The sequence below is a fragment of the Cricetulus griseus genome, chromosome 4 (genome assembly GCF_003668045.3).
Source record: "Cricetulus griseus strain 17A/GY chromosome 4, alternate assembly CriGri-PICRH-1.0, whole genome shotgun sequence".
NCBI lineage: Eukaryota > Metazoa > Chordata > Mammalia > Rodentia > Cricetidae > Cricetulus > Cricetulus griseus.
This window is the reverse complement of record NC_048597.1, coordinates 75,451,801-75,478,272: the sequence shown is the minus strand read 5'-3', so window position 1 is coordinate 75,478,272 and position 26,472 is coordinate 75,451,801. Positions and strand designations below refer to the sequence as shown.

The 26,472-nt window shown below is 50.7% G+C and overlaps 1 protein-coding gene across 1 annotated transcript in view; it reads right to left on the bottom strand.

Annotated features, from left to right (window-relative positions):
- Window positions 1-1,278: 1,278 nt before the first annotated feature.
- Fam20c (FAM20C golgi associated secretory pathway kinase) overlaps window positions 1,279-26,472 on the bottom strand; it is a 52,724-nt gene continuing 27,530 nt past the window's right edge. Inside the window, exons 4-10 of the mRNA XM_027413451.1 lie at window positions 16,269-16,361; window positions 13,764-13,879; window positions 5,041-5,221; window positions 4,039-4,148; window positions 3,830-3,911; window positions 3,312-3,371; window positions 1,279-2,205 (exon numbers count right to left, since the gene is read on the bottom strand). Of these exons, the coding sequence (XP_027269252.1) occupies window positions 1,956-2,205; window positions 3,312-3,371; window positions 3,830-3,911; window positions 4,039-4,148; window positions 5,041-5,221; window positions 13,764-13,879; window positions 16,269-16,361 (892 nt within the window). The 3' untranslated portion in view covers window positions 1,279-1,955. The remainder of the gene's footprint in view (window positions 2,206-3,311; window positions 3,372-3,829; window positions 3,912-4,038; window positions 4,149-5,040; window positions 5,222-13,763; window positions 13,880-16,268; window positions 16,362-26,472) is intronic.

Here is a 26,472-nt window from a genome sequence, read left to right as displayed (position 1 = left end):
CCGTGCCCTGTCTCACTGACGGCTTGCCCTCTCACAGGCAGGGAGGGCATACCAAATTCTCTCCTTCAACCATGTAGTCCTGGGGATTGAACTTTGGTTATCAGCCTTGGTGGCAAGTACCTTTACTCATTGAGCCACCTCACTGGATGTATTTTTGAAATGGGATTACCAGCATGAGCTGCCACACCTGGCTTGGCTGCATTTTATAAGGACCTGTGGCACTGGATTAGGGCCATCTGTGTGAGTTCATTCATCCTTTTCAACCCCATCAAGGTCCTGTCCCCAGTCACACTAGGACTTAGACATCAACCTGTGGAGGTGGGATGTGCCTGACACATCATTCCTTATGGGATGTCTGTCCTGGGTGATGTCTGTCCATTTGCAATTCTCACAAGTCTAGTGACTTGGTCACATCTCTATCGCTGTTACTTCTGTAACCTAGTGATAGACACACCTTATAGCCTGGCCTGTCACAGGGCTCCATAGGCCTGTTAATAGTGGAGGATCTTGGAAGGACTGGGGTAATGGTGGTGAGATGTCCTAGGATCCCTGAGGTCATGGACAGGGCGTCTGCACAAGCCAGCACTTATGTCCTACCTACTGGAAGCCTGCACTGGAGTTGGCACACTGGGCAAGGAAGGTTGGCCTGTCCTTGGCCTGACTACCAGATGGTGGTTCTGGTTTTCCTCCCTGAGGCATAGGGTAAATACTGGGACTTTTGCTGAGGCAGGAAGATGGGAGGCAAGTTTGGGAGCTACTGGATCACTGTTTAGTTCCCTTGTGGTTCAATGGTCTTAGGCCATCTGCTGGTATGCTGTGCAGAAGGTTCTCTGAGCCCAGGTGGGGACTTGGGGTCCAGCAGGTCTCAGCATCCCCGAGTGTCTAAGTACCTGGCACTGGGTTTGCCAGCTCAGGAACCTACTGGCTTATGGTCTAACTTCCTGCATCTGAGGCTCAGGTATGTTATGGCTTATGTAGGGCTGTGTGGATGCCACCCTTGGGGGGCCCTCCTGTGGCTCAGAGCCCCAAGCTTTGCAGGAGTGGGGCAGGGAGTAATTGACTTCATATCACCTACTTTGCTCTGCCCCTTTGGAACATAGGCCTTGCCTAGACTGCTTATCTCCTGGGGGGCTGTGCAGGCAGCTCTCTTCACAGCCCTAACATGCTGAAGACCCAGGTCACACAGGCACTGTGAGAGCAGACCTTGGCCTCATTGGTGGGCTGTCTAGGAGGGCAGCAGAACCAAAGAGCAAGTCCCCACCCTAAAGAGCCATGGCACACGCTTGCTGTATCTTTATTGCACTGTTACCTCACTGCAAACTACTCCACAAAAATGTCCCAGGGTTAGCCTGATGCCCTGGGGCCATAGGACCCTGCATAGTGCCTTGACACCGATTGTCCAGAGCTCAGCCAAGGCGGGCAGTGTCCACCACCAACTAGTAAGGCCTGGCTACTGTGCAGCAGAAAACAAGTGGATAGCTGGTCATTTGTATCCAAAAACCCACTCTTGGGTGTTCATCTGCTCACACATAGGCCATGATGTCTGTCCAAGCTTCCCCTCCCTAGAGCTCTCCAGCTTCTGAGGGAGGAGGCCCTGGGAAGGGAGAGCAGAAAGTGGGTTGTAATTGAGGGCCAGAGTGTGATCACATCACAGCAGGTCCTCGAGGTGGCCCAGAGGTGATCTCTGGTCTTCTGGGTGGCTCTCCATCGACAGGAGTGTGAGCCTTTTGTTAAGTACAAAATAGTGGGCAAAGGTCCCTCTGCTGCATGTCCAGAGTGCTTTGTCCAGTCTCTGCTGGACCCAGAGGCCCACACATCCCTATCAGAGCCATGAGGGAGACCCCACGCTCCCTGCCGTAGGTCACCCTATGGGGATGACCTACCCCATCCGAATTCACTGAATTCACAGGTGGCTAGGCTCTGTGCTCCTCCTTCCTCATGGGCAGCATGGGTCACTACCTCTCAGTGGAGGCTCTGTGCTCAATGGCTAGGTCGTCCTCCACCACACTGCTCAACCCGTCCTTCTCCACGCAATCTCGAATGGCTTGCAGTACTATGCGCAGCCGCCGGTCCAGGGCCTCCAGATGCAGCTGGTAAAGCACAGGAGCCACCTTGTCGTGCTGCAGGGACTCAGCCATCAGCAGGCTCAGTTTGTGCTCCTCCTTGGCCAGCAGCTGCAGCCTCAGGTAGGTGGACCTCCGGATCCTGCAGAGAGAGTAGAGGTATCACCACTGGGAAGAAAAGAGGGTGGGGGCTCTTGTGGGGTGGCATCTGAAGAGAGAGAGACAGAGACATAGAAAGTCAGGGACATGGAGAGAGACACACATGGAGAGAGACACACAGAGAGACAATGAAGACAAGAGGCAGACAAAGACAAACAGATATGTAGAGAGACAGAGTTCAGAGACAGATGGAGACATAGACAGGCGGTGGGGATGGGAGGTAACTGAGGTAGAGAGACTTGGACAGAGGCAGAAAGGTGAACAGAGGGAGATGGACACAGTGGGACAAGGAGGCCTGAGACCCCAGACCTCACGGATTTAAGTCATGTGGAAATGGGTCATTCTCGAGCAGTGGTTCTCAACCTTTCCTGACGCTGCGACCCTTTAATACAGTTCCTCATGGGGTGGTGACCCCTGATCATACAATTATTTTCATTGCTACTTCATAACTATAATCTTGCTTCTGTTATGAATCACAATGTAAATATCTGATATGCAGGATATCTGATATGTGACCCCTGTGAAAAAGTAGTCTGACCCCCAAAGCGGTTGTGACCCACTGGTTGAGAACTGCTGTTCTAGACATCGATACTCTCCTGTCCAGAGGGGCAGGTGGCAGGACAAGTGCCCCTGAAGGCAGACCTAAGACTGGGCTAACTGCTGACCTGGGAGACTTCTTCCTCTACTGGTCAGTGGCCCTGGCCAGGTGCACTCTGTGTCTCCCGAGAGACATAAGTAATTTGCTCTGGGAGCTTATGTCCAGCCACTAGTGTGTGTGTGGGGGGTGGGGAGAGGGGAGGGGTTGAGAGGCTGTGGAAAGTGGGCAGGATGAGGCTGGCAGCCATGGCAGGACAGAAGGACCCTTTGTCTGGACAACCGCTGAGAACCCTTATGAGTGGGAGGTGCCCAGGTGAGGCTTAGGGAAGAGGGGTCAGCAGGAGCCATGGGCAGTGAGGTGAGATGGGCTTGGTCTATGGATGCCTGTCCACTGGTGCTACAATGGGTGGGGGCAGGCTCTGTCCCCTGCCTCTCAGGTAGTGATGGCTGAAGCTGGGGCAGGGAGCGGTCTGGACAGCCAGGGGCTCATACCTGCAGCACTGATGAAGAGGCGCTAGAATGGAGAGCTCATCATGTGAGTATTTCCCAAACCTGTGAGAAGAAGGTAGCATGGTCAGAGCCCTAGTAGCTGGAAAGCCAGGCAGGGCACAGTCCTACTTCTTGGTACCATGGTGTTGCAAGACCCTGGCCATGCCCAGCATTGGTGGTATTTTTTTTTTTTTTTTACATTGGGGTGATATCCTGTCTTTTTAAGCAGAGGTTAATGGCCTCTCCCAGGCAGAATTGACTGCTTGTTGGCCCTTCTCTCGCCTTTCTTGTCAAGCCACAGGCTCTCTGGCCTCAGTTTCCCCAGGGTAACAGTAAGGTATGACAGGAAGTACTCATATAGTCACTACCATGAATTCAGCACCCTGTGGGAATCTTCCCAGCTGATGTACACCCTCTCAGGTGACTCCCCTGCCCCAGTGACTGCTTCTCAGGCTAGGCTGGTTCCCCCATGGGTGAGGACAGCTGGCTTCCCAGGGTCTTCAAGGGCACGGAAGACCCACCCGCGCCCGTTGTCCAAGTGTATGATGAAGGTCTCATTCCCGAACTTCTCAAAGGTCTCGTAGTGATGCCGGTCCATGTTCCCTGCAGGGACAAGCACGCACAACTGCTCAGAGGCCCCTGGCCCTCCTGAGCTGTGGGTCACCAGGTGGTGCCCCCAGTCAAAGGTGTTTAGGCGTTCCTGGCAGCCAGCACGCCCTGCAGGACGTACCCATGAGGAAATCAAAGACAGTCATGTCCATGATGTCCAGGATTCGGTGGCCACTGTCGTAGGGTGGCGTCTGCTTCACCTCCTCACAGTAATCGGGGTCCACTTCCCACCTGTGGTGGGCGGAGGGGGGCATAATGAGACCAAGATTGAGGGCCTCTTCTCTGAGTGAAGAGGGAGGTCAAGGCCAGATTCTTGGCGCCTCCTGGCTCAGCAGAGCAAGGGGCTCACATTTTATAAGTGGGGATGGAGTGTCTGCAGGGACACATCTCAGGACAGGCTATGAGACTGAATTAACAGGAGTAGGGGCCTGGGAGGTGATGAAGCTATTCTTCCTGTTCTAGCAGGACCAAGACTGAAGGCACTATCAGCTGGTGTCATGCTTTTTATGGGGACGCATTGCCTTTTCCAGCACCTGGCAGACAGGGGGGTGGAGGAGCAGGGTTTGGAGAGACCCAAGTGACAGACGAGCACCTCTTCCACCTCTTAGATAGGAACTCTGTGGTAGGTAATAGTATCAATTTGACTGGAGTTAGAATCACCATGGCAACAGACCTCTGGGTGTGTCTGTGAGGGCATTTCCAGAGAGTTTTAACTGAAGCAAAGACCCACTCTGAATTTATGTGGGTGGCACCATTCCCTAGGCTGGGGTCCTAGGCTGAATGAAACAGGAATCAAACTCAGATTCCATGATCTCATGTTCTCATCTCTCTGAGCTTTCTGACTGTGACCAGCTACTTTAGGCTTCCGCCGCCATGCCTCCCTCAAGATGATGGACTACACCCTCAAACTGTGAGCTAAAAGCCATCTTTGTCAGCAATAAGCAACAAAGCCACACTGCTGCCACTCTCACAGTGGCACAAGCAGAGTTGCCTTTGCACTGTCCTTGCTGCCCCTTTTGACCCTGAGCCATAGGTCACCGACTCTCCCCGCCCCAGGCCCTGTGTCCTTAGCTGTGCAGTGGTCAGAAGCTGGCCCATTAAGTCCTGGGGGTGCCCGACTCACTCTGCCTTCTTTCGCTTGTGGTAGGAACGACGCCAGGGGTTCCGCCACGTTTTCCTCTTGGCCAGAGACAGGTCAGGCAGGAAGGCTGCCAGGGAGCCTTCGATCTGGTCAGGCTTCCCACACAGGGCATGCTCCGTGGAACAGTAGTAGGAACACTCTCCATAGAAGCAGATGTTATTGGCTGAAGAAGGGTAGATCCAGTCAGTCAGTGGCCACCACCCCTAGAAATGGCCACAGTGCTGCTCCCGAGCACTTCTGTTCTTACAGCCAGGACTTGCCACACAGTGGCCGCCATCACCCCCAGGTCCCACACCCCAGAACACCCTCAGAGCAGCCACAGTGAGTCAAAGTCAGAGCCGCTTACTGCTCACACTCCAGTCCCCTCAGATCGACTCAGGCTCCTGAGTAGAGAAAATGCCAATCACACACCCAAGGAAACTCTAGTATTTACCTGCAAAGAACACTCACAGCCTAGCCATGAAAGAAAGGAACCACTTACTTGGGCAAATACATGAACAGATCAGGTTCCAAAGAAATACAAATGGGGTCTAGACAGGCATAGATTAGTGGCAAAGGCTGCCACAGCCATGAAGACCTGAGTTCCAGCCCTAGCACTCATGTAAAAACCCAAGTATGACAGCGTATGATCATAATCCCAGCGCTGGGGAGGTGAGACAGGAGGACCCTGTGGCCAACCTGGCCTACTCGGTGAGTTCTAGGTAAAAGTGAGAGATCCTGTCTCGAAATAAAAAAATAGAACCCTTAGACTAGTACATAGGAACTCACAATATCACATGTTAAGGGGGGGGGGGAGAGCCTATTTATTGCCCATACAAAGGGCTCCAGCATCGGTCACCTAGCAAATGGGAAAATAAGATGGACAGTGAGTCCCTACCACAGTAGGTAGGCTGTTTTACCTAAGATCCCTGAACCTCAGACCATCCTGTCAGACATCATACCACAAGACATTGCCTTTAGAAGAGGATTCCCCAGCTTTGGAGACACTTTTGAACCATAATGTGATTCTCCTAGCATTAAATGAATTAAGCTTCTCCATCAAAGTGGAGGGGGGAGGGATTAAGTACGGTAAGAAAAATAAAGACAGCTCAAACATGTCCCTTCTTGTCCCAGCTGTAAAGTTGGTAACTTCAAATGTGGTAGAGGTTGTCATATTTTGCATATTCAAGGACATTCAAAATGGCAGATAGGGACTGGGCAACAACAACAATAAAAAAATTAAAAGGTTGATGGTGACTGAAGAAGGGCCCCCAAAGTTGACCTCTGGTCTCCACACATATGCATACATATGTACACACACACACACACACACACACACACACACACACACACACACACGCAAATAGTCATAAAGCTTATGAGAAGACACTAAGTTATCTCCTTTGTTTGGGAAACTCATACCAAACCTACAGTGAGAAACTAGTTCACACCCTCTTGGATGGTTGTGACCAAAGGGCCATATGGTGACATGTGTCAAGGAGGTAAAGAGCCCTGGGATCCCAGCAGGGTCATCAAATGATGAAGACACTTGGAAGACAGCCTACTGGCTGTCAGAGAGGTACACATAGGATTGGCTGTAACTCAGCTGCTTCAGTATGGGTCCCCAGCACTTGAGACATGTGGAAACATTTCCATGCTCAAGCCTGTGTGGCTCAGAATGGGAAGAAGCCACACAGACACCACCAGCCAGCCCTGGGGAAAGGAAACAGTTTGCTTTCTTTTTCTGTTTTTGATACGGGGCTTCATGTAGCCCAGGCTAGCCTTGAATTTACTATGGAGCAGATGAACTTGAACAGAGTATATACACATGTCCAGGGAATGCAGAGGACAACCTCTGATGCCATTCCTCAGACACTGTCCACCTTGTTTTGGCCACAGGGTCTCTCACTTACCTGATACTTGCCAAACTAGGTTGACTAGCCCCATCAGAGAGCTCCGGGTTCAATGAGAGACACTGGTCTCAAAAAATAAGGTGGAGAGACATCGAGGAAGACATCTAACGTCAACCTTTGGAACATACACTGTGGTAGTTTGAATGTATTGGCTCCCATAAGCTGATAGGGAGTGGCACTATTAGGAGGTGTGGTCTTGTTGGAGGAGTTGACTCATGCCTTTAATTCAGACCTTGAGGCTGGAGGGTACACCTTTAATCTGGGCCACACCTTCTGTTGGAAGTGTGTCACTGTGGGGGCGGGCTTGGAGATCTCTTTTCTTAAGCTTCACTCAGTGTATCAGTCAGTCGACTTCCTGTTGCCTATAAAAGCAGCATTCTCAGCTCCAGCACATCTGCCTGCACACTGCCAACCCCTTTATGATCATAATGGACTGGACCTCTGAAGCTGTAAACGAGCCACCCTCCATTAAATGTTTTCTTTATAAGAGTTGCTGTAGTCATAGTGTCTCTTCACAGCAGTAGGCATGCGACTAAGACACACACACACACACACACACACACACACACACACACACACACACACACACGGAGAAAAAATAACATAAAACAAACTCTGCAAAGCACACCTAGGCCATACAGCCATCAGCAGGGAAGGAGGCTGGAGAACTGCCAGGACCAGGTCTGGAAGGGGCAGGGGTTGGAAGGGTATGTGTTATTTATGACTCCTGACACACCCATGGGCACACAAGTCCTAGCTGGTCAGGCTCACTGCCTCTCCTCTCCCCTTCCCTTTTAGCCTCATCACCCCTCCCTAGTCAGTGCTGCATAATTAAGGTGGAAAGGATCAAAAGGAGGCCAGCCCACTGCAGCTCCAGGTGCTGAGGCAGTTTAGCCAGCTGCCCCCAACTGAGCCACTCCCCCACTCCTGTCTAGGGCAGAAAAGCAGTGGAGACCAGGCAAAAGCATAGTCTCCAGAAGTAAAATTTCTATCCCATCTCTTGTTGGCCAGAGTCATGAAATTGGATGCCTGTGTTGGCCTGCTGGCCCTACCTACGCTGGACTCAGAGCCTATCATGTTGAAAGAGGAAAGGAACCCATACAGCCTGGTCTCACAGAGGCACGTATGACTTGCAGAAACAAACAGGGTGGGCACAGATAACCAGTGTATATACGAGACATGTCAGTAGAAACAGAGACAGCAAAGAAATGTGTTCCTTAGAGTTGAGGGCTTCAGAGGCCCTGCCTCTCAGCTGTGTGGTGCTGGGGCACTCAACTGTCATCTCTGAACTCTATTTCCCAGTAGCTACCCTACAGCCAGGATGGAGCTTTTGTAGGCTGCTTGCCTGAGCTTACAGAAGCATCCTCTGAGGCCTCCTTCCACCTGGAAGGGAAGGGCATGCACCTCTCCTGACTGACCCAGAGCAGAGCTGCTCAGAAGTGTAAGGGTGTCTGCTGTGATCAAAGGCTTTCCAGCTACACTTAGCTCTCAGAAGCAGCAATGGCAATTTTGGCAGCGGAAGGATCTAGAAGCGCAAGCAAAGCAGAAACAGTGAATCCAAACAGACCTGGCTTTCTAAAAGTAAGATCAAAGCTGCCTCCAAACCCCCCGTGCTTCGGAGGTGGAAATCAGACATCTGGAAGGTTCTTGGAAGAAATTTGGCTGACTGGGCAGTGTGTGGTCTGGCAGGGACAGCTAGGTGGAGGTGTCTGTGTTGAAGAGTGGCCAGTGACACCCAACTCTGCAGAATGCTAAGAGTGAACCATCCAGGCCAGATGAACTACCTTAGGGGGGCCCTGACAGCCAGGGAAGATTCTTGGGGTTCATGGGGGGGCAGTCAACAACTTGGAACTGACTAGCAAGCCTCACCATGAGCTGCAACCCAGGAGCTGTGGGCCAGCTGATGGAGCAGCAGCTGCCGTGGGATGTGGGGCTGGGAGACTCATGACAAGTGATGCTCACCAGTGTGGGAAGCCATGGGATGCTCAGGGCGATGAGCTGAAGTCCCCTGCTGAGGGTGGGAGGGAGTTCCACACCAACAAAGATTCATCATCTGCTCAGATGAGTATTTAGTTCAGCCTTTTGTTTATTAAAAACAAGCAGGGCCCAGGAACAGCTCAGCTGTAAAGTGCTTGCTGAATGAGGACCAGAGTGAGATCCCCAGTACCACATAAAAAAGCTAGGCACTGTGAGCCACCAAGCCTTTAATCCCAGCACTTGGTGGGGCAGAGGCAGGCAGATCTCTGTGAGTTCAAGGCCAGCCTGGTCTACAGAGGGAGTTCCAGGATAGTCAGGGCTACACAGAGAAAGCCTGCCTAGAAAAACAAAAACAAAACAAAACAAAACAAAACAAAAGCTGAACACTGCGGCTCACACCTGTAATGCCAACTTCAGGGAAGGTGGAAATGGTTGGATCCCTTCAGCTCACTGACCAGCCAGCCTAGCTGACTCTGCAAGCTCCAGGTTCAGTGAGGGACCCTGTCCCAAAACACAAGGTGGAGAGAGAGCAAAGAAGACACCTGACATTGATCAATGGGCTCTGCATGCACCTGCTTGTGCGTGTTCATGTGTGAAACCAAAACCAAAACCAAACGAAAACCAGAATCCATCACTATTTCAGAATGACTAGGCCCACAATACATTGACTCTGCAGTGGATGACCTGGTGGCTCCTGTCTCAGAAACCCTTATTTATGCCTGCTGCTTGGACCCCACATACTCTCATGAGCTGTCTACTGTCTTTCGGCGGGGCTGCTGGGGACCTTTGGCCATAGAAAACAGTCAATAAGTCCCCAACTTTCTGCTTCTGCCTTCTTCTGAAGCTCTGGCTCCTCCTATTCACTTTGGGTGGTTTCCTCAACTGCATCCACCCAATGGCACCAGCAGGTGAAGAACCAAGCTGGATGTGGAATGCCATTGGTGGCAAATCATCTCCATGGAGACTTTAATGAATTTTGATATTTGAGGTAACATGATTTCCCATCTTGAGATCCCAGTGCCAAGTCACAGAACAAAAGAGGCCATGTGTGGGCCCCCAAGTGGACCGAAGCATAGAGAGCACAGTGACCATCTAGGACAGAGGGCAGCATGGGCCTGGCAAGGGGAAGGAGGCTGAGGGTGCTGTCCTGGTGGTGGAGGGAATTCACAGATGTCGGTAATTAGAGCACTGAGCTTGATAAACAGCATCTTAAATACTACAGGGAGGGCCAGGGAGGGCGCAGTTACTGGAGAAGCATGAAGATCTGAGCTCCATTCCCCAAACCCTCATTAAAAAAAAAAAAAAAAGAAAAAAAAAAAAAAAGAAAAAAGCGCATGCTGTGTGTTGTTGGTATACACTTGTCCCAGCACTGGGAAATAGAGACAGGAGGCTCCCTGGGCCTACTCAGTGAGCTCCAGGCAAGGGAGAGACAGACCCTGCATTCAAAAACAAGGTTAAAGATTCCTGAGGAATGGTGGCCAAGGCTGGCTTCTGCATACATACACGTAAGCACACATGTGCACACACCCTCCCATACACACACACTCAAATACCTACAGACAAGCACGGGTATACACAGAATACCATGCATCACTCTAAAGCAGGGTCACGGTGACACCTTCCTCACAGACAAATCCAGGAAAGCAGCAGAAGCTAAAAAATGTGCTGGGAACTCCTGATCTCCTGCTCTGGCACCTGGATCCTCCCCACCTAGAGATATGGGCACCAGTTGTCAGGAGGTAGAGTGCAGTCCCTCTGTGTTCCCAGCTGTGGACTTCCCAATGGCTGTCCTACTATCCACATGCTGACTGAGAGCTCTGGGGGCTGTGTTACCTGGGCCCACAGCTGCAGTGGGTGAGACCCTAGCTGCTAGCCTGGATGCTGAGCCAGCAGCTCTGCTCTGAGTGGGTGGTCCATTCTGAGTGACATTATCAAACCTTCGTGACCTCAGAAGGGAGTGTTTTCAGCAGTGACTGAGTGACTGGCATTTAGACCCCCGCCTGACCTGCCCAGGATTATCTTTGTTTCCTGTCCTCACTCAGCTCAGGATTGAGACCTGAGCAGAAATGCAGAGTGCTGGGGCTTGAGGAGATGCAGTTTTGCTCTTGCTAATCAGTGCCACCTCTGAGAACAGGGTGCAAAGCGCTATCAAAGTTGCAATCAGCCTGGGGAGATGATTCAGTCAGTAAAGGCCTTGCCACACAAGCATGGGAACCTGAGTCCATCCCCAGAACCCACATTTAAAAGGTAGTGGGGAACAAGAGGATCCCTGGGGCTCACTGGCCAGACAGCCTAATGCAATTGGTGGAGCCTCAGGTCTCAGCGAGAGACCCTGATTCAAAAAAACAAAAACAAAAACAAAAACAAAAACAAAACAAAACAGGATGGACATCACATGAGGTTGGATATTTATATGAACATGTACATACAAATATGAATGAGTGCACTCAAACATGAGTACACACACACCATAAATGAGTACACACAAACATGAATGAGTACACACACCTCTATGGATGAATACACACATACACATAAAAATGAGTGCATATAAATGTGAATGAGCACACACAAGTTGGATTAAACTATGCAGCAAAGGACAAGACGCAGTGAGGCCTCCAGGCACAGTCAGGCTTCAGCTCAGTCCAGGTACCTGAAAGGTGTGCACAGCTGGGGGTGTGATGGTCTGTCCCTGTGGGCAGTGAAAGGAGCTGGAAGGCAAGATGCCAAGATCTGGGGCTGCAGAAATGAGTGGCCACTGGGGCCAGTCCCTGTGGCTGAGGCAGGCAGAGGTCAAGACGGGAATCTCAGCAGAAACCCAGAGGTCCCAGGCTGAGGTGGGCTTCAGCTCTTTGAGAGAATATTCCTGTCTATAGCACAGGCTGTCTCGTGGGCCCAAGCAACTATGAGTGATGTACTTCTGGCATAGCTAACCCCAGAGATTCTCCACCCAGGACTGCTCAGCTCTTGATAGATAGTCACACGGGGGCCAGGCACTAGGGACCAAGCAAAGATGAGTGTGTGTCTCCACTTACTCAAGAAATCTCAGTCTCTCTCTCTCTCTCTCTCTCTCTCTCTCTCTCCCTGTGTGTGTGTGTGTGTGTGTGTGTGTGTGTGTGTGTGTGTGTGTGCGCGTGTGCACGTGCATGCACACGCATGTATAGGCTAGAGAAGGATGTTGGGTGTTTCTTACTCTATCTGGAATCCCAGTGATCTTCCTGTCTCTGTTTCCCACATCATTGAAGTTATAGGCATGTGAGGGTCTATGTCCGGCCTTTATGTGGGTGCTGGGGATATGTTTGAACTCATGGCCTCGTGCTTATGCAGTAAGCATTCTACCTGCTGAGCCATCGCTCCAGCTCTCCTATTTCCTCATATCAATGAGATCTGAGATGGTGGATGATGGAAATGGAGCTTCAGCAAGGCGTGGGTTCATGGCCTCAATTCTGACACATTTATGAATGCAGCTAGGAAAAGAACCAAGAGTGCTGATCTGCAAAGGCGACAAGCGACAGCTTTTAGGTTGGCTTTTGTGCGCCTCCAAGACTGAAGATAAAGCTAATAAAGGCCTTAATTAGATGTATCTGTGGGAACTGCAGGACAGTGAGGCGTGGAGGAGCTCTGGCCTATACTATCAGGAGAGTGTGGCTTCCAGGGGGCAGCTGCTTGGCACTCCCTGCCCCTCCCCCAGCCTGTCACTTCATTCTGTGTTGCAGGATGTCTGTGGGACCCCTGGCACCTTCAGAATGTATAGTACAGCACAGGCTGGGGATGTAGCTTAGTTGGTAGGGTGCTTGGCTAGTATGAAGGAAGTCCTAGTTTCCATCACTAGCATGGCATAAAACAAAACAAACAACAAACAACAGGTGTTGCCTCACACAACTGTCATGTCAGCACTTGAGAGGTAAAGGCAGGAAGATCCGGAGTTCAAGTCATCATCTGCTAGAGTTCTGGGCTAGCCTGGGCCACATGAGATCCCATCTCAAAAACACAACAACAGGGCCCAAGGGCATGGCTCAGTGGACAAAAATGTTTACTGCCAAACATGAGGACTGGAGTTCTGAGCCCTAGAAAAAGCTGGGCTGGTGTGGAGGCCACTTGTAACATTATCACTCAGGAGGCAGAGATGGGTAAGCTGGAATAGTAGGGATTGGTGAGATTTTGGTTCAGTAAGAATGGAGATTGACAGATTGACTGAGGAATGTCCTCTGTGATCAACTTTGACCAACATACACACACACACACACACACACACACACACACACACACACACTATACACCCCATACACACACATACCACACACACATTATACACACATGACACACACACAAACCATATACACACTCACATCATACACATACCACATACATATACACGAACTCCATACACATGACACACACACTGTACACCCCCTACACACTACACCACACACACACACACACACACACACACACACACACACACACACACACTATCCCTCCACATAAATAATAAACAAGAAACAGTAACACAGTAGGTGGGTGGGGCATTCCAGAGCCCAAGGGGGCATCAGAGAGACCTGAGATAAGCAGTTTGTCACAGGCCTGGACCACAGGGAAACTTGGCTTTCTGACTGTGGATGCCATGTAACCAGCTGCCTCATGCTCCTGTCACCATTCCCCACCATGATGGACTGGACCCTGGAACTGTGGGTCACATAAACCCTTCCTTAGGTGCTTTTGTCAGGACATTTTATCTGAGCAACAGGCAGAGTAATCTAATCCCTAATCTTTGTAGAGTTCACCAAGACCAGCATGTGACCTAAGCCACATTAGTCCTGTCCTTAGCCAGGTTACCTGGAGACACAAAGAAGGTTCTCCACAGCTTCTTATCGCGTGTGACATCCCGGATCTCCTTGGTCATGTTGATCATCCTACCAGCCACTGGAGGGACTCTTCGGAAGTCCAGGATCCTGGTGAGAAAAGGTGGGGGAAGGGGTTTTTACTCTCTGGGGCTGATTCTCACTGTCTGCAGAGGCCAGCTGCTCTACCATCACTCCCCAGTCATTTGCTGTATGAGGCTCTCAGGCTCAGCACAGTCTAGACCATCAGTGCCAGGAAGGTGTGCACCCCAGAGGGACTGAAGCCTTTATGCTTCATTCATTGACTCTGACCCAGCCTGATAACTAAAATGCGCCCTCATTCCAGGGCTAAATTTAAAAGGAAATTAAATTAAATTACCCACTCTTAATGGGGCTCTTTCTGCACACATTACCGCTTGCTTAATTAAATGGAGATGCCCGATGCTTGCTTTTTCCTGCTGACACAGGATGTAGAGATGAGTTGTCCTCGGTGAAAGGGTGGACAGAAGGGGAAGGACAAACTACATTCCTGTGATGGGTGGCCCCAGGGCTTCAGAGGATAGCTGCAGCCAGCATTCTGCCACCTCAAGCTTCATGGCTCTGTTTACATGTGTGTGTACATACGTGGGTTCATACATATGGGTGCAGCACATTAGGTCAACCTTGTTTTTGAGACAAGGTCACTCAGCAGCCTGGAACTCACTGGTTGATCAGTTATCAAATCCCAGAGGTGGTCTTATCTCTACCTCCCCAGCCCTGGAATTGCAAGCGTGTACCAGCATGCACTCTTTCCATATGGGTTCCGATGACAGACATGCAAGCACTATACCAACAGAGTCGTCTCCCAGCCCCATGGCTGTTTTTAAGGTGGTAACTTTTCATGATGTAGAGTCATAGGTTCATAGGTTCAGGATGCTTAAATGTCTGGCTTCTGGGGATTTCTAGTTCCCATGTAAGGTTTATGATCTACAACAGTCTCCCAAAATCCTGTGAGAAAGCAGATTCTGCCTCATGGGTCTAAGATGGAGCCTGGATTCCACAGTCTAGTCAGTCCCATGACAGCTGAGTTAAGATCAATGTCTAGTCATGGCTGTGGTGCAGTCAGGAGGGTCTTGGGGGCTGAATGCAGAGCCTTACCCCTCTGCTATTGCCTCTGTACCTCTCAGAGATGACCTCAGGGTCAGGCCTGTGAACAGCTCCTCAGGGCACAGACAGGGCCACCTGGAACCTATAGTGAATCAGGTTCTGCTGGGTCAGGTGCTGTCCCTTAGGAGACAGGTGACAGAGCCTCTCACCTATTATCACTAAAACACTACTTCCTCCAAGGTGCCTTCCTGATCTGTTAAAAACCCATAATGCCCAGAGCTTCTCTCTGCCCTCTTTTCTTTCCCCTTTATTCCCAATGATACTCTCTGCCATCTGCTCCTGATGCTCCTTTCTGGGTACAGGGGCATTGGTGTCTACCAGGATCATAAATGCCATGAGGGCAGGTTTTGGCTCTGGTTAAAGGTATGGGTGGCTGGCTCTTCTGGGGCCTCACTTTCTGGTCCGTAAGATTGGTACATGAGGCTGAAGAGCCAGAATAGCCTGAGTTCATTATCTAGCAATCAAGTGTGGTGGCACAAACTTGAAATCCCAGCACTGAGGGGCAGAGAGAAACAGATTCCTGGGGCTCACCTGCCAGCCACTCACCAGCCTAGCCTACTTGGGGTGTTCTAGGCCAGAGAGTGATTGTGACTAGTGGAGAGTTCCTGAAGAATGATACCTGAGGTTCTCCCGTGTAAGCATGCACACACTTGTGCATGCCCCACACATACACACACACACACACACACACACACACACACACACACACACACACACACACACACACTCTGATGGGCCTGTGCTGGTTTATCATGGAGCCGTTATGGAGGTAATGATGGTAGCTGCATGGATCCCTAAGGCCAGGCTCGTGCCTCTCGGTAGGTGGCATGCATAGGTACTAGATAAATCTGGATCAGGATGGCTCTTGGCAGTGTGAAGGGAGGGGGACTCACCTGTTGTAGAATATGAGTTGAAGATATGTTGCATTTGTTTAACTCTGTAAAGCTGTGTTACTTTGCCTGTCTAAAACACCTGATAAAAAAACTGAATGGCCAATAGCTAGGCAGAAGAGAGAAATAGTTGGGGCTGCCAGGCAGAGAATAAACAGGAGCAGAGAAGGGTCGAGAAAAGGAGGAGAGGAAGATGCCAGAGGTCAGCCACCCATCAACACAGCCAGCCATGGAATAAGAAGGAAAGGTATATAGAAAAGAGAAAGGTAAAAGCCCAGAGGCAAAAGGTAGATGAGATAATTTAAGTTAAGAAAATCTGGCTTGAAACAAGCCAATCTAAGGCCAGGCATTCATAAGTAAGAATAAGTCTGCATGTATTTATTTGGGAGCTGGGTGGTGGGCTCCCAAAGAGTTAAAAAAAACCAAAACAAAACAAACAAAAAAATCAAACCCAACAAACTTACCTGTCGAGGTGAAAGGCAGCGATCTCTGCATTGTGCCTCTCGTAGTCAGAGAAATAAAAAAAGTCAGGCGGCGTCTCCTGCTCCCTCGTCTGCCTGTAGAACACAGACAGACAGTCTGTCACAGAGGAGCTCTGGATGGAGGGGACAAGCTGAGGTGTGGGTGAAGCTGGAACCCAAGCTGACACACATTTCCAGATGTTAACCAGCTGTCAGAGGCTCATCATCAAGGGTTAAATGAAAGGGCCAGTGAGATGACTCAGTGGCTCAACGGATAAAAGCACTTGCTACCAAAGCTGAAGATCTGAATTCAACCCCAAGACCCATGTAACAGGAGAAAACCAACACCTAAAAATTGTCCTCTGACGTCCACATGTGCTGGGACATATACTGCCTCCCCAATAAATAAGCATATGTTTCTTAAAAAAATAAATTATTGGCAGTGGGAGATGGCTCAATGACTGTAACACATGCTTTGGATGCATGAGGACCTGAGTTTGATCATCAGGACCCACATTTAAACAGTCAGTTCTGGGGAGGCAGATAGGAGGATCCCTGGGGCTCGCTGGCTAGCCCTCCTAGCCTACTTGGTGAGTTACCAACCAGAGAGGGATAAAAAAAAAAAAAAAACAAGGTTGGCCAGGTGTGTGGTGGCGCATGCTTTTAACCCCAGTACCCAGGAGGTGGAGGAGTTTTAGGCTGGGCCCACCGGGGAGGTCAGAATTTGCTCATGAGGAAGGTGAGGCTGCCCTTGGACCACACTTATGCCTTTGTGCCTGGTCAGAGTATCTGAAATGTTTGAAAGAGTATATTGGATATGTTTAAACCTCGAGCAGATGGTCTGGTGTCACTCAAATCCACAACCACATAAAAGCTCCCTATGTCAACAGAGGCATCACATCTTCAGACCCCTTGGAGCAAGTCTCTCCACCTAAGGAACTTCCTATATAAAAGGGCATGACTCTCCTTGACTCTCCTTGGGGTGGTCCTGAGCTCTTAGAACTGTGGGAGACCAGTTGAGGAGAACAAGGAGCTTGTTGAATGGACAAAGGGACCCTTAGATCTCCACAAGGCCCTTCCTCAGTCAGGAAGTCTAAAGGCCAGTTGGTGCTGGCCAGGGGCTCCCATGTGCCTACCCTGAACCCACAGGTATGTGACTGGTCAGTCAGCTTGGTCTTAGCCCCATGCCTGGCTCTCTCTTTCTGTCTGTGTTTCTGGTTCTCTCTGTCTCTGTCTCTGTCTCTGTCTCTCTCTCTCTCTCTCTCTCTCTCTCTCTCTCTCTGTCTGTCTCTGCATGCACTCAAGCCACTGGCTTAGCCATCCTCTCTGGACACCAACACAAATTCTTGGAGAGTTGGCACTTGACCCTTCCTGTCTGCTTGCCAGCCAAAGACACGAAGCCAGGAGGGTTTGAAAGGTTAGTGTCATTCCACAAGAATCAAAGGTCTCCCCACTGATGCAATTTGACCATAACGATGTGGAATGGTTAGTCTATCATTGCCCACAATCCTATCTGAAGCAATGTTTCTAGCCTGAAATCTGCTCTGCCCTTCCCCTCCCCCCCTGCTCCTTACTTCCATCCCAGGTCAGACAGGTGGGAATGCAGCCCGAAGGATCACCTCCCAGCACAGATCTTTCAACAGCCATGCTGTTTTCTTTTCCAGGTGTGCAAATGAGAGCCTGGGGGCTCACCCCTGCTCTATGGGAACTGTCAAGAAGTTTGGGTCTGGATGCTCCCACAATGGAACCACACACACCTTCCAGTCTAGATTCTTCTCTATAGACACACAGCTGAAGTTACTTGGCCCTTCAAGTCCTCAGCCCTACCATCAGGTGAGGCTACTGTCCCATACAGAGTGATGAAATTTATATACAAGGTGTGTACAAGGCTTCCTGTGGTTTACAGTGGGCTTCAGGTAGCAGGCAGCGGCCAACCACCTCCTACAGTTCCCTGAACAAGACTTGATCAATAATCACAAACACTCCTCGGCCTTCCAGAAACCAGCATGGGAAGCTGAGTGAGTGTATGTATGTGTTGGGGGTGGGGGTCATGGGGGGCATTGTGGACCCCATGGCTCTATGGACACACACCTTGACAGGTTGATGACTGAAAATAGCAGTGGGCTCACACATGTGTGCACATGAAAACTAGAGGACAACCCTGAATGTTGTTTCTCAGGAGCTATCCATCTGTTTGGCTTTCACTAGTGTTTGTTCGGCCCATGCCAAATGCCTCAGTGACCAGTGAGGACAGGCCTCATGGAGTTGCAGGGACCAGGAAGGGTTGAACTAGGCAATGGTTGCTGAGGGTCCGTGCAGGGCTGAGATGGTTAACTTCTGACCACCCATTACAGGCATGCATATGCAGGCACATGACTGCTGTCGCACACACACACAGGAACTCCACTGTGTATTAAAGCTGTGCACATGTGTGTGACACATGGACACCCTATGGTGCAGGCTGTTTGGAAAGAAGGGGTTAAAACAAGCTCCTCTGATGTTTTCCAGGTCCATCTGTGAAGGGGGTCTTGAAAAGGCAGCCTGACCATTCCCACCCACCTGAAGAGCCTCAAAGCAGGGAGGAGGGGACAGATGGGGGACGGGTGGGGGGAATGGGCAGGACATGGACACAGCAGCAACTTTCCTCCTGGAGTACATGGATCTTGTCACTGAAGTACAACCTGTGTGGGGCTGAGGATGTGGCTTAGTTGGTAGAGTGTTTGTCCTGGGTTCTATCCCAGTGCCACATAAACCAGTCATTATGGTGCACACCTAAGGCCCAAGCACTTGGGAAGTGGAGGCTGGAGGAACAGAAGTTCAAGGTCATCCTGGGCTACTTGAGATCCTGTCTTAAGTTAAAAAAAAAAAAAGAAAGAAAGAAAACCACAAAACCTGCATGGCTACTTCTGCTGACATAAGATCTCTTCCTTCCCATGTCCTGAATATCCCAGGAGGACAGCTGAGACCCCCTCCTCCCCACAGCTGGCCTTAGCCTGTGCTTTGCCCTCTTTCCCTTCTGGGAAGCTTGACTTGGCTGTCTCCTCTGCATATCCTATTCTGATGGGGGCAGAGGCAGAGTGGGGGCTCCCTTCCCGGAGTACTTGGCAGGATGACACTGAAGGGCATTGTTAGCCTGGCTCTGGGAGAAGCATAGGGGATGAGGGTGTTCCCTCCTCGGGAGTGCAGTCAAAGGCTTGCCTCAGAATTGCTGTCTGTGGACAAAGAACAAGTGGCCGGCTGACTATCACCCTGCAGTCACCCCCACTCGCTGACCTGGGGATGACCAGGCATGGACCAGCCCCTCCTGTCCACAATCTAACCCTCTCCCTGCCTGCTCTTTTGAGGTGACATTTTTCAGATCCAAGTGGCTTAGAGCCCTGTGACTCCCTGGAAGGGCCTCTGGCATGACCTGATTCCTGGTTCTGCATCCTTGGGTTCAGACACTCACCTTCTACCCTCCACGGAAGCTGGCTGATGTCCCAGACCCTCAGGGCACCCACCCCCCCACATACATCACAGCCTGCAGGTGTCCCTGACTCCTAGGTACCTCCTTACCTGGAATAACCCAAGGGTTCATAGAAATGAACAGCAAGTGTGTTCTATTCAGAGGAGCACCTCTTGTTTGGAATGCCTCTCAGGCACTCTACGTCCTTTTTGACCTGGGACTCCTGGCACTCTGTTCTTTCTTCCTTTCCAGAAGGCTCAAATGCTGCCCCATGGAGCCTTGCCCCTGAGGAGGGGCAGGAACAGTGCTTGCCCATCAGGCCTTGTTTTTTCCTTTCTGCACAATAGCAGAGAGTACAAGAAGAGCCCAGAGTGGTCTCCAGCTGGAGGCAAGGTAAAGGGAGGAAGGGTCCTCAGATGTCCCCCAAATCACCCCAAGCCAGGGTTCCTTTTCCCAGGCTATCAGCCATCCTCTGGCTCTCACTGCACTCCACCTGGAGGCAGTTTATTCCAGACTCCCTCAAGTCTGGAATGCATGTGGGCTGCAGGTCCCCCTGGGTCTCTCAGAGCACTCTGGTGATGTGACTATGGCTTTGGACAGCTTCCACAACTTAGGGGGCAGTTTCTCTTAAAGCTGGGCTCTGAGGCTACCAGCAACGAAACTGTCCCTGAGTATGTGTGCTGAGGGGACTGTTACAAATGAGGGGCCTCCCACACCACTTCTGACCTGCTGGGCCAGAGTCCTAGTGCTAGGGCCCAGGAAGCTGCATTTTAGTAAGTTTCTATGATCTCATGCAACCAAAGTCAGGGCCATTTCTGTGGGCATTCCATGGAGGCTCTGGCCCCTGTAGGCTGGCCCCCTTATCATCCATAATGGATACTGACTTGCCTGTACCAAAAGCACACCTGTAATCTCCCAACAGCAGAGTCTACTATAAGCTCCCAGTGGCTAGGGTTCTATGTTATCAAGGCTGTCCTCAGGGCTGGAGATGCTGCCATCCCCAACTCTCTACCAGAGTCTAGGGGTCACTGGTCAACTGGCATGTTGGAGGCACCACGCCATCCAGAGAAGATCCAAGACTTTAGATCCTTGATGTAAGTTACATGAAGAGCCTGAGAAGCACGCACACGAGGAGAATAAAGTGGGCCAGGACACAGAAGCCATCCTCTCACTCCTGATTCTCCAAGAGACAACTCTGAGGCTGCCACCCAACAGATTGACTCCAGTTGCCCCCACACAACAGGTCTCTCAGACTCAGGGACCCCCTTGTTTACTAGTCTTGTCCTTGAAGCTGGGTGGTGACACTGTTATTACTCTTTGTGGTGGCCCATGCCTATTATTCCAGCACTGGGGAAGCTGAGGCAGGGGAATCACATGTTCAAAGCCTATTTCCTACAGAGTGAGTTCAAAATCAGCCTGGGCAATTTAAGATGACCCTGTCTCAAAAGACAAAAACAATATAATACTGTCATGTTAACTTATGCCAGGCCCCATGTGCACTGTTGACCTGCAGCATAGCAAACAGGCCCTGGCCCATGGGAAGCAAATCCAGTTACATTGGGATGCTATGCTGTGGTTACACTTGGCCCTACAGGCCTCTAGACTCTACTTCTCCTGTTACCCAAGGCCAGCTCTAGGCTGAACCCTGCAGAGGCTTCTGGACCCTGCCACAGTCTATGCAGGTTCTGGCCTCCTCCACACCATGGTGTTCCTGGGAACTGTTTTCCGCCCTTCTGAGGCTGTGATCCTAAAGTAGGGCTGATCTGTGTTGAGGAGGTCTCAGAACAGAATTAACTCAGGTTCTGGAGGTCTGTAGGACAGCTTCCCAGTGGATGTAGGCTCAGGAGAGGCAAGAATGGGAGAAGCTGGGTCTTCTGGAAGAAGCTGACAAAGGACCACTTTGTCAGGTCTGCACTGAGATGAGGTGGGAAGTGAGGACCTTCTTTAGGGGACACTTGAAACCTTCAGCCTGGCATCTAGCAGAGTTCCCAGTGGGCAGCTGGGCTTCAGAGCCATATGCTGCCAGAGACAAGCCCAGGTCACTGAACAGTGAAATGAAGAGGCATCAGTTACGACAGCCACTGTTGCTACAAGACCTGGATGTTGCCCCTCAGGGTCCCTTCAGAGACTTGCTGCCTAGTGCACTCTCACCTCTGGCTGGCAGACATTGGCTGCCTTTGCTCAGCAGAGATAAAATATCTGCTTCTGGCCAACTTCAGGGTGAGGCTTTGGAAAAGTACTAGGCCCGCTGTGCCCCAGGCAGAGGACACATTTGGTGAAGCCAGTCACTCAAGTCTTAGGAGCACTCAGGTATGGAGGGCAGGTGCAAGGGTTGGCCTTTTCTTCAGGAGGGAAAGATGTTATCAGACATTCAGTTGGCTAGGTACCCAGAACAAGGAACTGCCTGAACTAGGGGAGGGATAGGGCCACCAGGATATGTGCTTCCTGGAACAGGAAGGGTCTTTGAGTAGGTTGGGAACCCATGGCCCAGGTTGGCCACCAACAGCTCCCTGCAGGTTAGGCCCAGGCAGATGGCCTCATTGTGGCAGAGCTAGCTACTACCAGTTGGAACAGCATAGCCATCTCAGAAAATGGGAGCCTGATTGTGTTTTTTTGGGGGGTAGGGGACAAGCAAGACTTTACGTTCACAGGAAAAAGTGAAAATAAATTAGTAACCAACCAGGCATGGTGGTATACTCCTATAACCCAGCACTCAGGAGACAGAGGGACAAGATGGCCACAAGTTCCTGGCCTCCATAGGGAGTTCCAGGTCAGCTGGGACTACAGAGTAAGTAAAATCAACTTCCCCAAAAGAGTCACCTGATGTATATATGAAAAAAAAAAGAATCCTCTACTAGGACTTATTTGGGGAGGGGCTTTGTGTGTGGTTGTAACAACCCACATGTGTGTCCCCAGGTCTGTGGATGACAGCATAGCAGAGTGGCACACCCTCCCATTATAGAAAGAGCTGGAGTTAGGGGATCGTTTGCTTCCGAACATGGGTGTTCACAGTTTGTGCTGAGGACTTGTTGTGACACTGTCCTCATTTAAACCCTCCCAGAACCTCTGAGATATGAGTGGCCCACTAGCCATTTTCCCAATGGGCTGCAGTGGACCCTGGCAGTGTGCCTGAGGGGGCTTCAAGATGAGGTTCATAGTCCCTCTGCCCAGGCAGCATGGCCAGGCTCCACAGTCTCACAGTGGTAAGGAAGCTAGGCTGGCCTGTCTCCTCCATGTCCTCATATGGGTTTTGGACCAACAGTTCAGAGTTAAGAAGGGCCTGTGGGAGACTTTTGAACACTTGCCTTTTGGTCTCAAGTGCACACAAGGTAACCCGGGGGTGGGGTATCAGCAAGGTGCTGAAGGAGTCACAGGGCATTATGACAGCCCCTCCCCTCAGCAGACTAGAGTCATCCCCACCTGTAGCCAAGACCTGGGGAGACCCAAGGACTAGGTGGCTAGTGGGCATACTTCCCCTAACAAGGATCTGTTAGTCACAAGGAACCCCAACCTTGGCCTCTAAGATGAAAATCATCTCCAGACAGCCACACCTGGCCTTCAGCCTGAGGCCATCTGCTGCAGGAAGTTGCAGGAAGTTGCAGATCTGGCTTTTTAAACCACCAGATGGGGCTGGAGAAGGAGGGTCATGAGCCAAGCTCTGTGCTGGTGACTTCAAGCAGGGTAGTCTGCTTGAAGAGAGGGAACCTAGGAAATCCCAAGCAAGGTGCTTGAACACAGGGATGCTTATAGCGTCACACAGCTCCACACTGGTCCCCAAAGGCCACTAGAAAGGCAGGCATCAAGGTGCCTACAACCTTCCACAGTCTCTTTCCCTTGCCTCAGATGCTGAAAACACCTAGGACTCCTTTAGAACAATTTCTCTGAGCTCTAACGAAAACACAGTCAAGTGTTGATTGTGTTTATTCAAAGTGATGTTGAGAATGAGTCTGCCCTGTGCAATCTACCCGGCTGAATAATGATCCGGCAATGATGTCCACACTGGAATCTCCCGGGATCTGAGCATACAGCTCCTCAAGGGGAGACAGAACTCGGCACATACTACTGGGGAACTTGACATCATTTTCCTCATGGCATAGCTAAGGAAACCAAGGCAGAGTTAGGAAATAACCTGCTCCAGGCTAGGAAGAAGTGGAGCCAAATTTTGCAGCTGAATGGGCTGACACCCCAAGTCCTGGCTCTGAGCCATAAAGCAGTGCTGGCTATAGACCAGGTCTGGGCCTGGGGCTGACTGCCCACGCCCTTTCTGGGGCCAGCTGAGGCAGCAGTGATGCTTGGCTTGAGGGCAGAGAACCAGCTGGGACCAGCCTGCTCCCGCCTGGCTTTAGTGCCAGCAGGCTTCTGTGGACCTTTCCAATCGTTCACAATATACATGCCAATCAGCTTGTTGTTGACAATTGTGAATACCCACAGAGAACCTTCTAGATGTTGGGCTCTGTCCTCAGGGCACCAAGTGTGTTGCCTCATTTGCTCTTCATAGTATTGTGAGCAGTGTCATCAGAAGCCCATTCCACAGATGGAACTCTGAGAAGATGCCAGAAGATGGAACTCAGAGATCTGGAACTCAGAGAAGGTGCCAGAGGACACCATCTGGGAAACTGGGGAGCCAGACAGAGATTGTCTGCACAGCCACTGCCCTCCATCTACCCGAGGCCTGTGTGAGCCCAGTCATCTAGATCAGTGGTTCTCAACCTGTGGGTCAGGACCCCTTGGGGTCAGAGGACACTTTTACAGGGGCACCTGTAATGCTTACATTACAATTCATAAAAGTAGGAAAATTACAGTTATGAAGTAGCCATGAAAATAATTTTGTGGTTGGGGGTCACCACAACATGAAGGTCCCATTATTAGGAAGGTTGAGAACCACTGATCTAGATCGTGGAAGGAGCTCTCTGTTGACTTAAACTAAAAGGAACTTCTCCTGTCTGGGTGATGGAGGGTCAAGTCCAGGATCAAGACTGGGCAGGGATGCTCCTTCCAAAGATGCCAGACATCCCTTGGTCATGGCTTCATTGCTCCATCTCTGCCTCTGTCTTCACAGAGTTTGTCTTCTGTGTTCAGCACCCCATATTCCCTTTCAGTTCCTGTGCACAAAAATGTGCTACTTCTAAGAGGAGTGCTGGAAAATCCATGCACTCACCCCATTCCCAAATTTTTATACACATCTTCAAGATTGTATTGCAGTATAAGGGCATGGGGCTGGATGGAGGGGTGCATTTGCAGAGAAAGTGTTTACCTTGAAAGTACAAGGACCTGAGTTTGATTTCCACACAATCCATGTGAAAATGTCTCTAGGTTAATGAGTTGATGAGTTCCAGATCAGTGAAGAGATCCTATTTTAAAAGATGAGGATAGCTCCTGAGGCCTACTAACACACACACACACACACACACACACACACACACACACACACACACACACACACACACACACACGAATAAAAGGATAAGAGGGCATTTACAAGTTCCAGGGATTAGGAGCTGATGTTTTGGGGCATTCCCTATCCTGGGGCTGATGTCAAGGACACAAAACCTCAAGAAAGACAAGACACCCCCTTTCCTGCTAAGTGCACAGTGGGTCCCTGACTCACCAAATGAAGGCGTGGAGGCAGAAACCAGCCCTTCTGCCTCCAGTAATCTTCCCGTCACTCACACAGCAGAAAACAGCCCCCTTGTCATTAGGGAGATATATTAAGCTATTTAATACCAGGCTTTCTGCAAGTGAATGTTCTGGAAGGTGAGGGGGGCTTCTCCTTGGCAGAAGATCAGTGTGACCTTCAGTCCTGGAGCGTTCAGAGATGCTTTATGCTAGATGTGGCATTTCTCATTTCAGCCCTGTGGGTGCCATTGTGGACTGATCTTGTTTAAAGCCTCAGGCACTGTGTTTACACAGCAGTCTCTCTCTGGTGGAGCACATATGGGCCATGTCTAAGCTGGAGTGAACCATATCTGCAGACAGTAGTGGGACCTATGGGCCTAGCCAGGTGGCTGCTCTTTCCTGGTCTTCCTACTGGCTGCCAATGAGAGTCAGAGGCAGGGAGCCCAGAGGACTGGGTGGGTGGGTGGGTGGGTGGTGGCAGTGGTGTGTCACAACTATTTGTGCACTGACAGGAACATATACTGAGAGTCCCCAGAAGGCAAAGTCCTCACAGTGAGGGGAGATGTGACTCAGTGTGCCCCCCCCTTGAAGGGGACCAGCTCCCTGTGTGTCTGCAGGTGGGGAGGAGGGTCCCTTTGGTAGGATAATTCCTGCTGGCTGCCTCTGGATGATCCTTGAAGGCCATGGGCAGCCTGTCTGTGTGCCTGCATTGCTTCTTGTCCAGATGGCTTGAGTACCCTAAGGCCTCTCAATCTCCAGTGAAGCTCCAAGGCCATGGTAGGTGAGCTTTCCCAGGTGTGGTACCTCAAGCAGCATGGTCTCAGCCAGAATGGTTGGCTTTATAACATGGAGGCCATTACATGTCAGCACATGTCAACAGTTCTAATGCTGAGTGGTGACCATTTACTGGGCTACCACTGTGGAGGCAAATGGACACAGTCAGGGACAGTGAGGCTGACAACCCAAAGAAGCTGCTTAAGCAATGGCCAGATGGTGTCTTGCTTCTCCCTGGGATGACATTACACCACAGCTCTGTAAGAATGGCAGCCCCCAGACAGGACCCATTACCCTCCCTCACCCACAGGTAGAGGTTTGCATTCAGGCAGACTCCATGCCCCACTGAGTCATGACTATCTTGATCCCAGT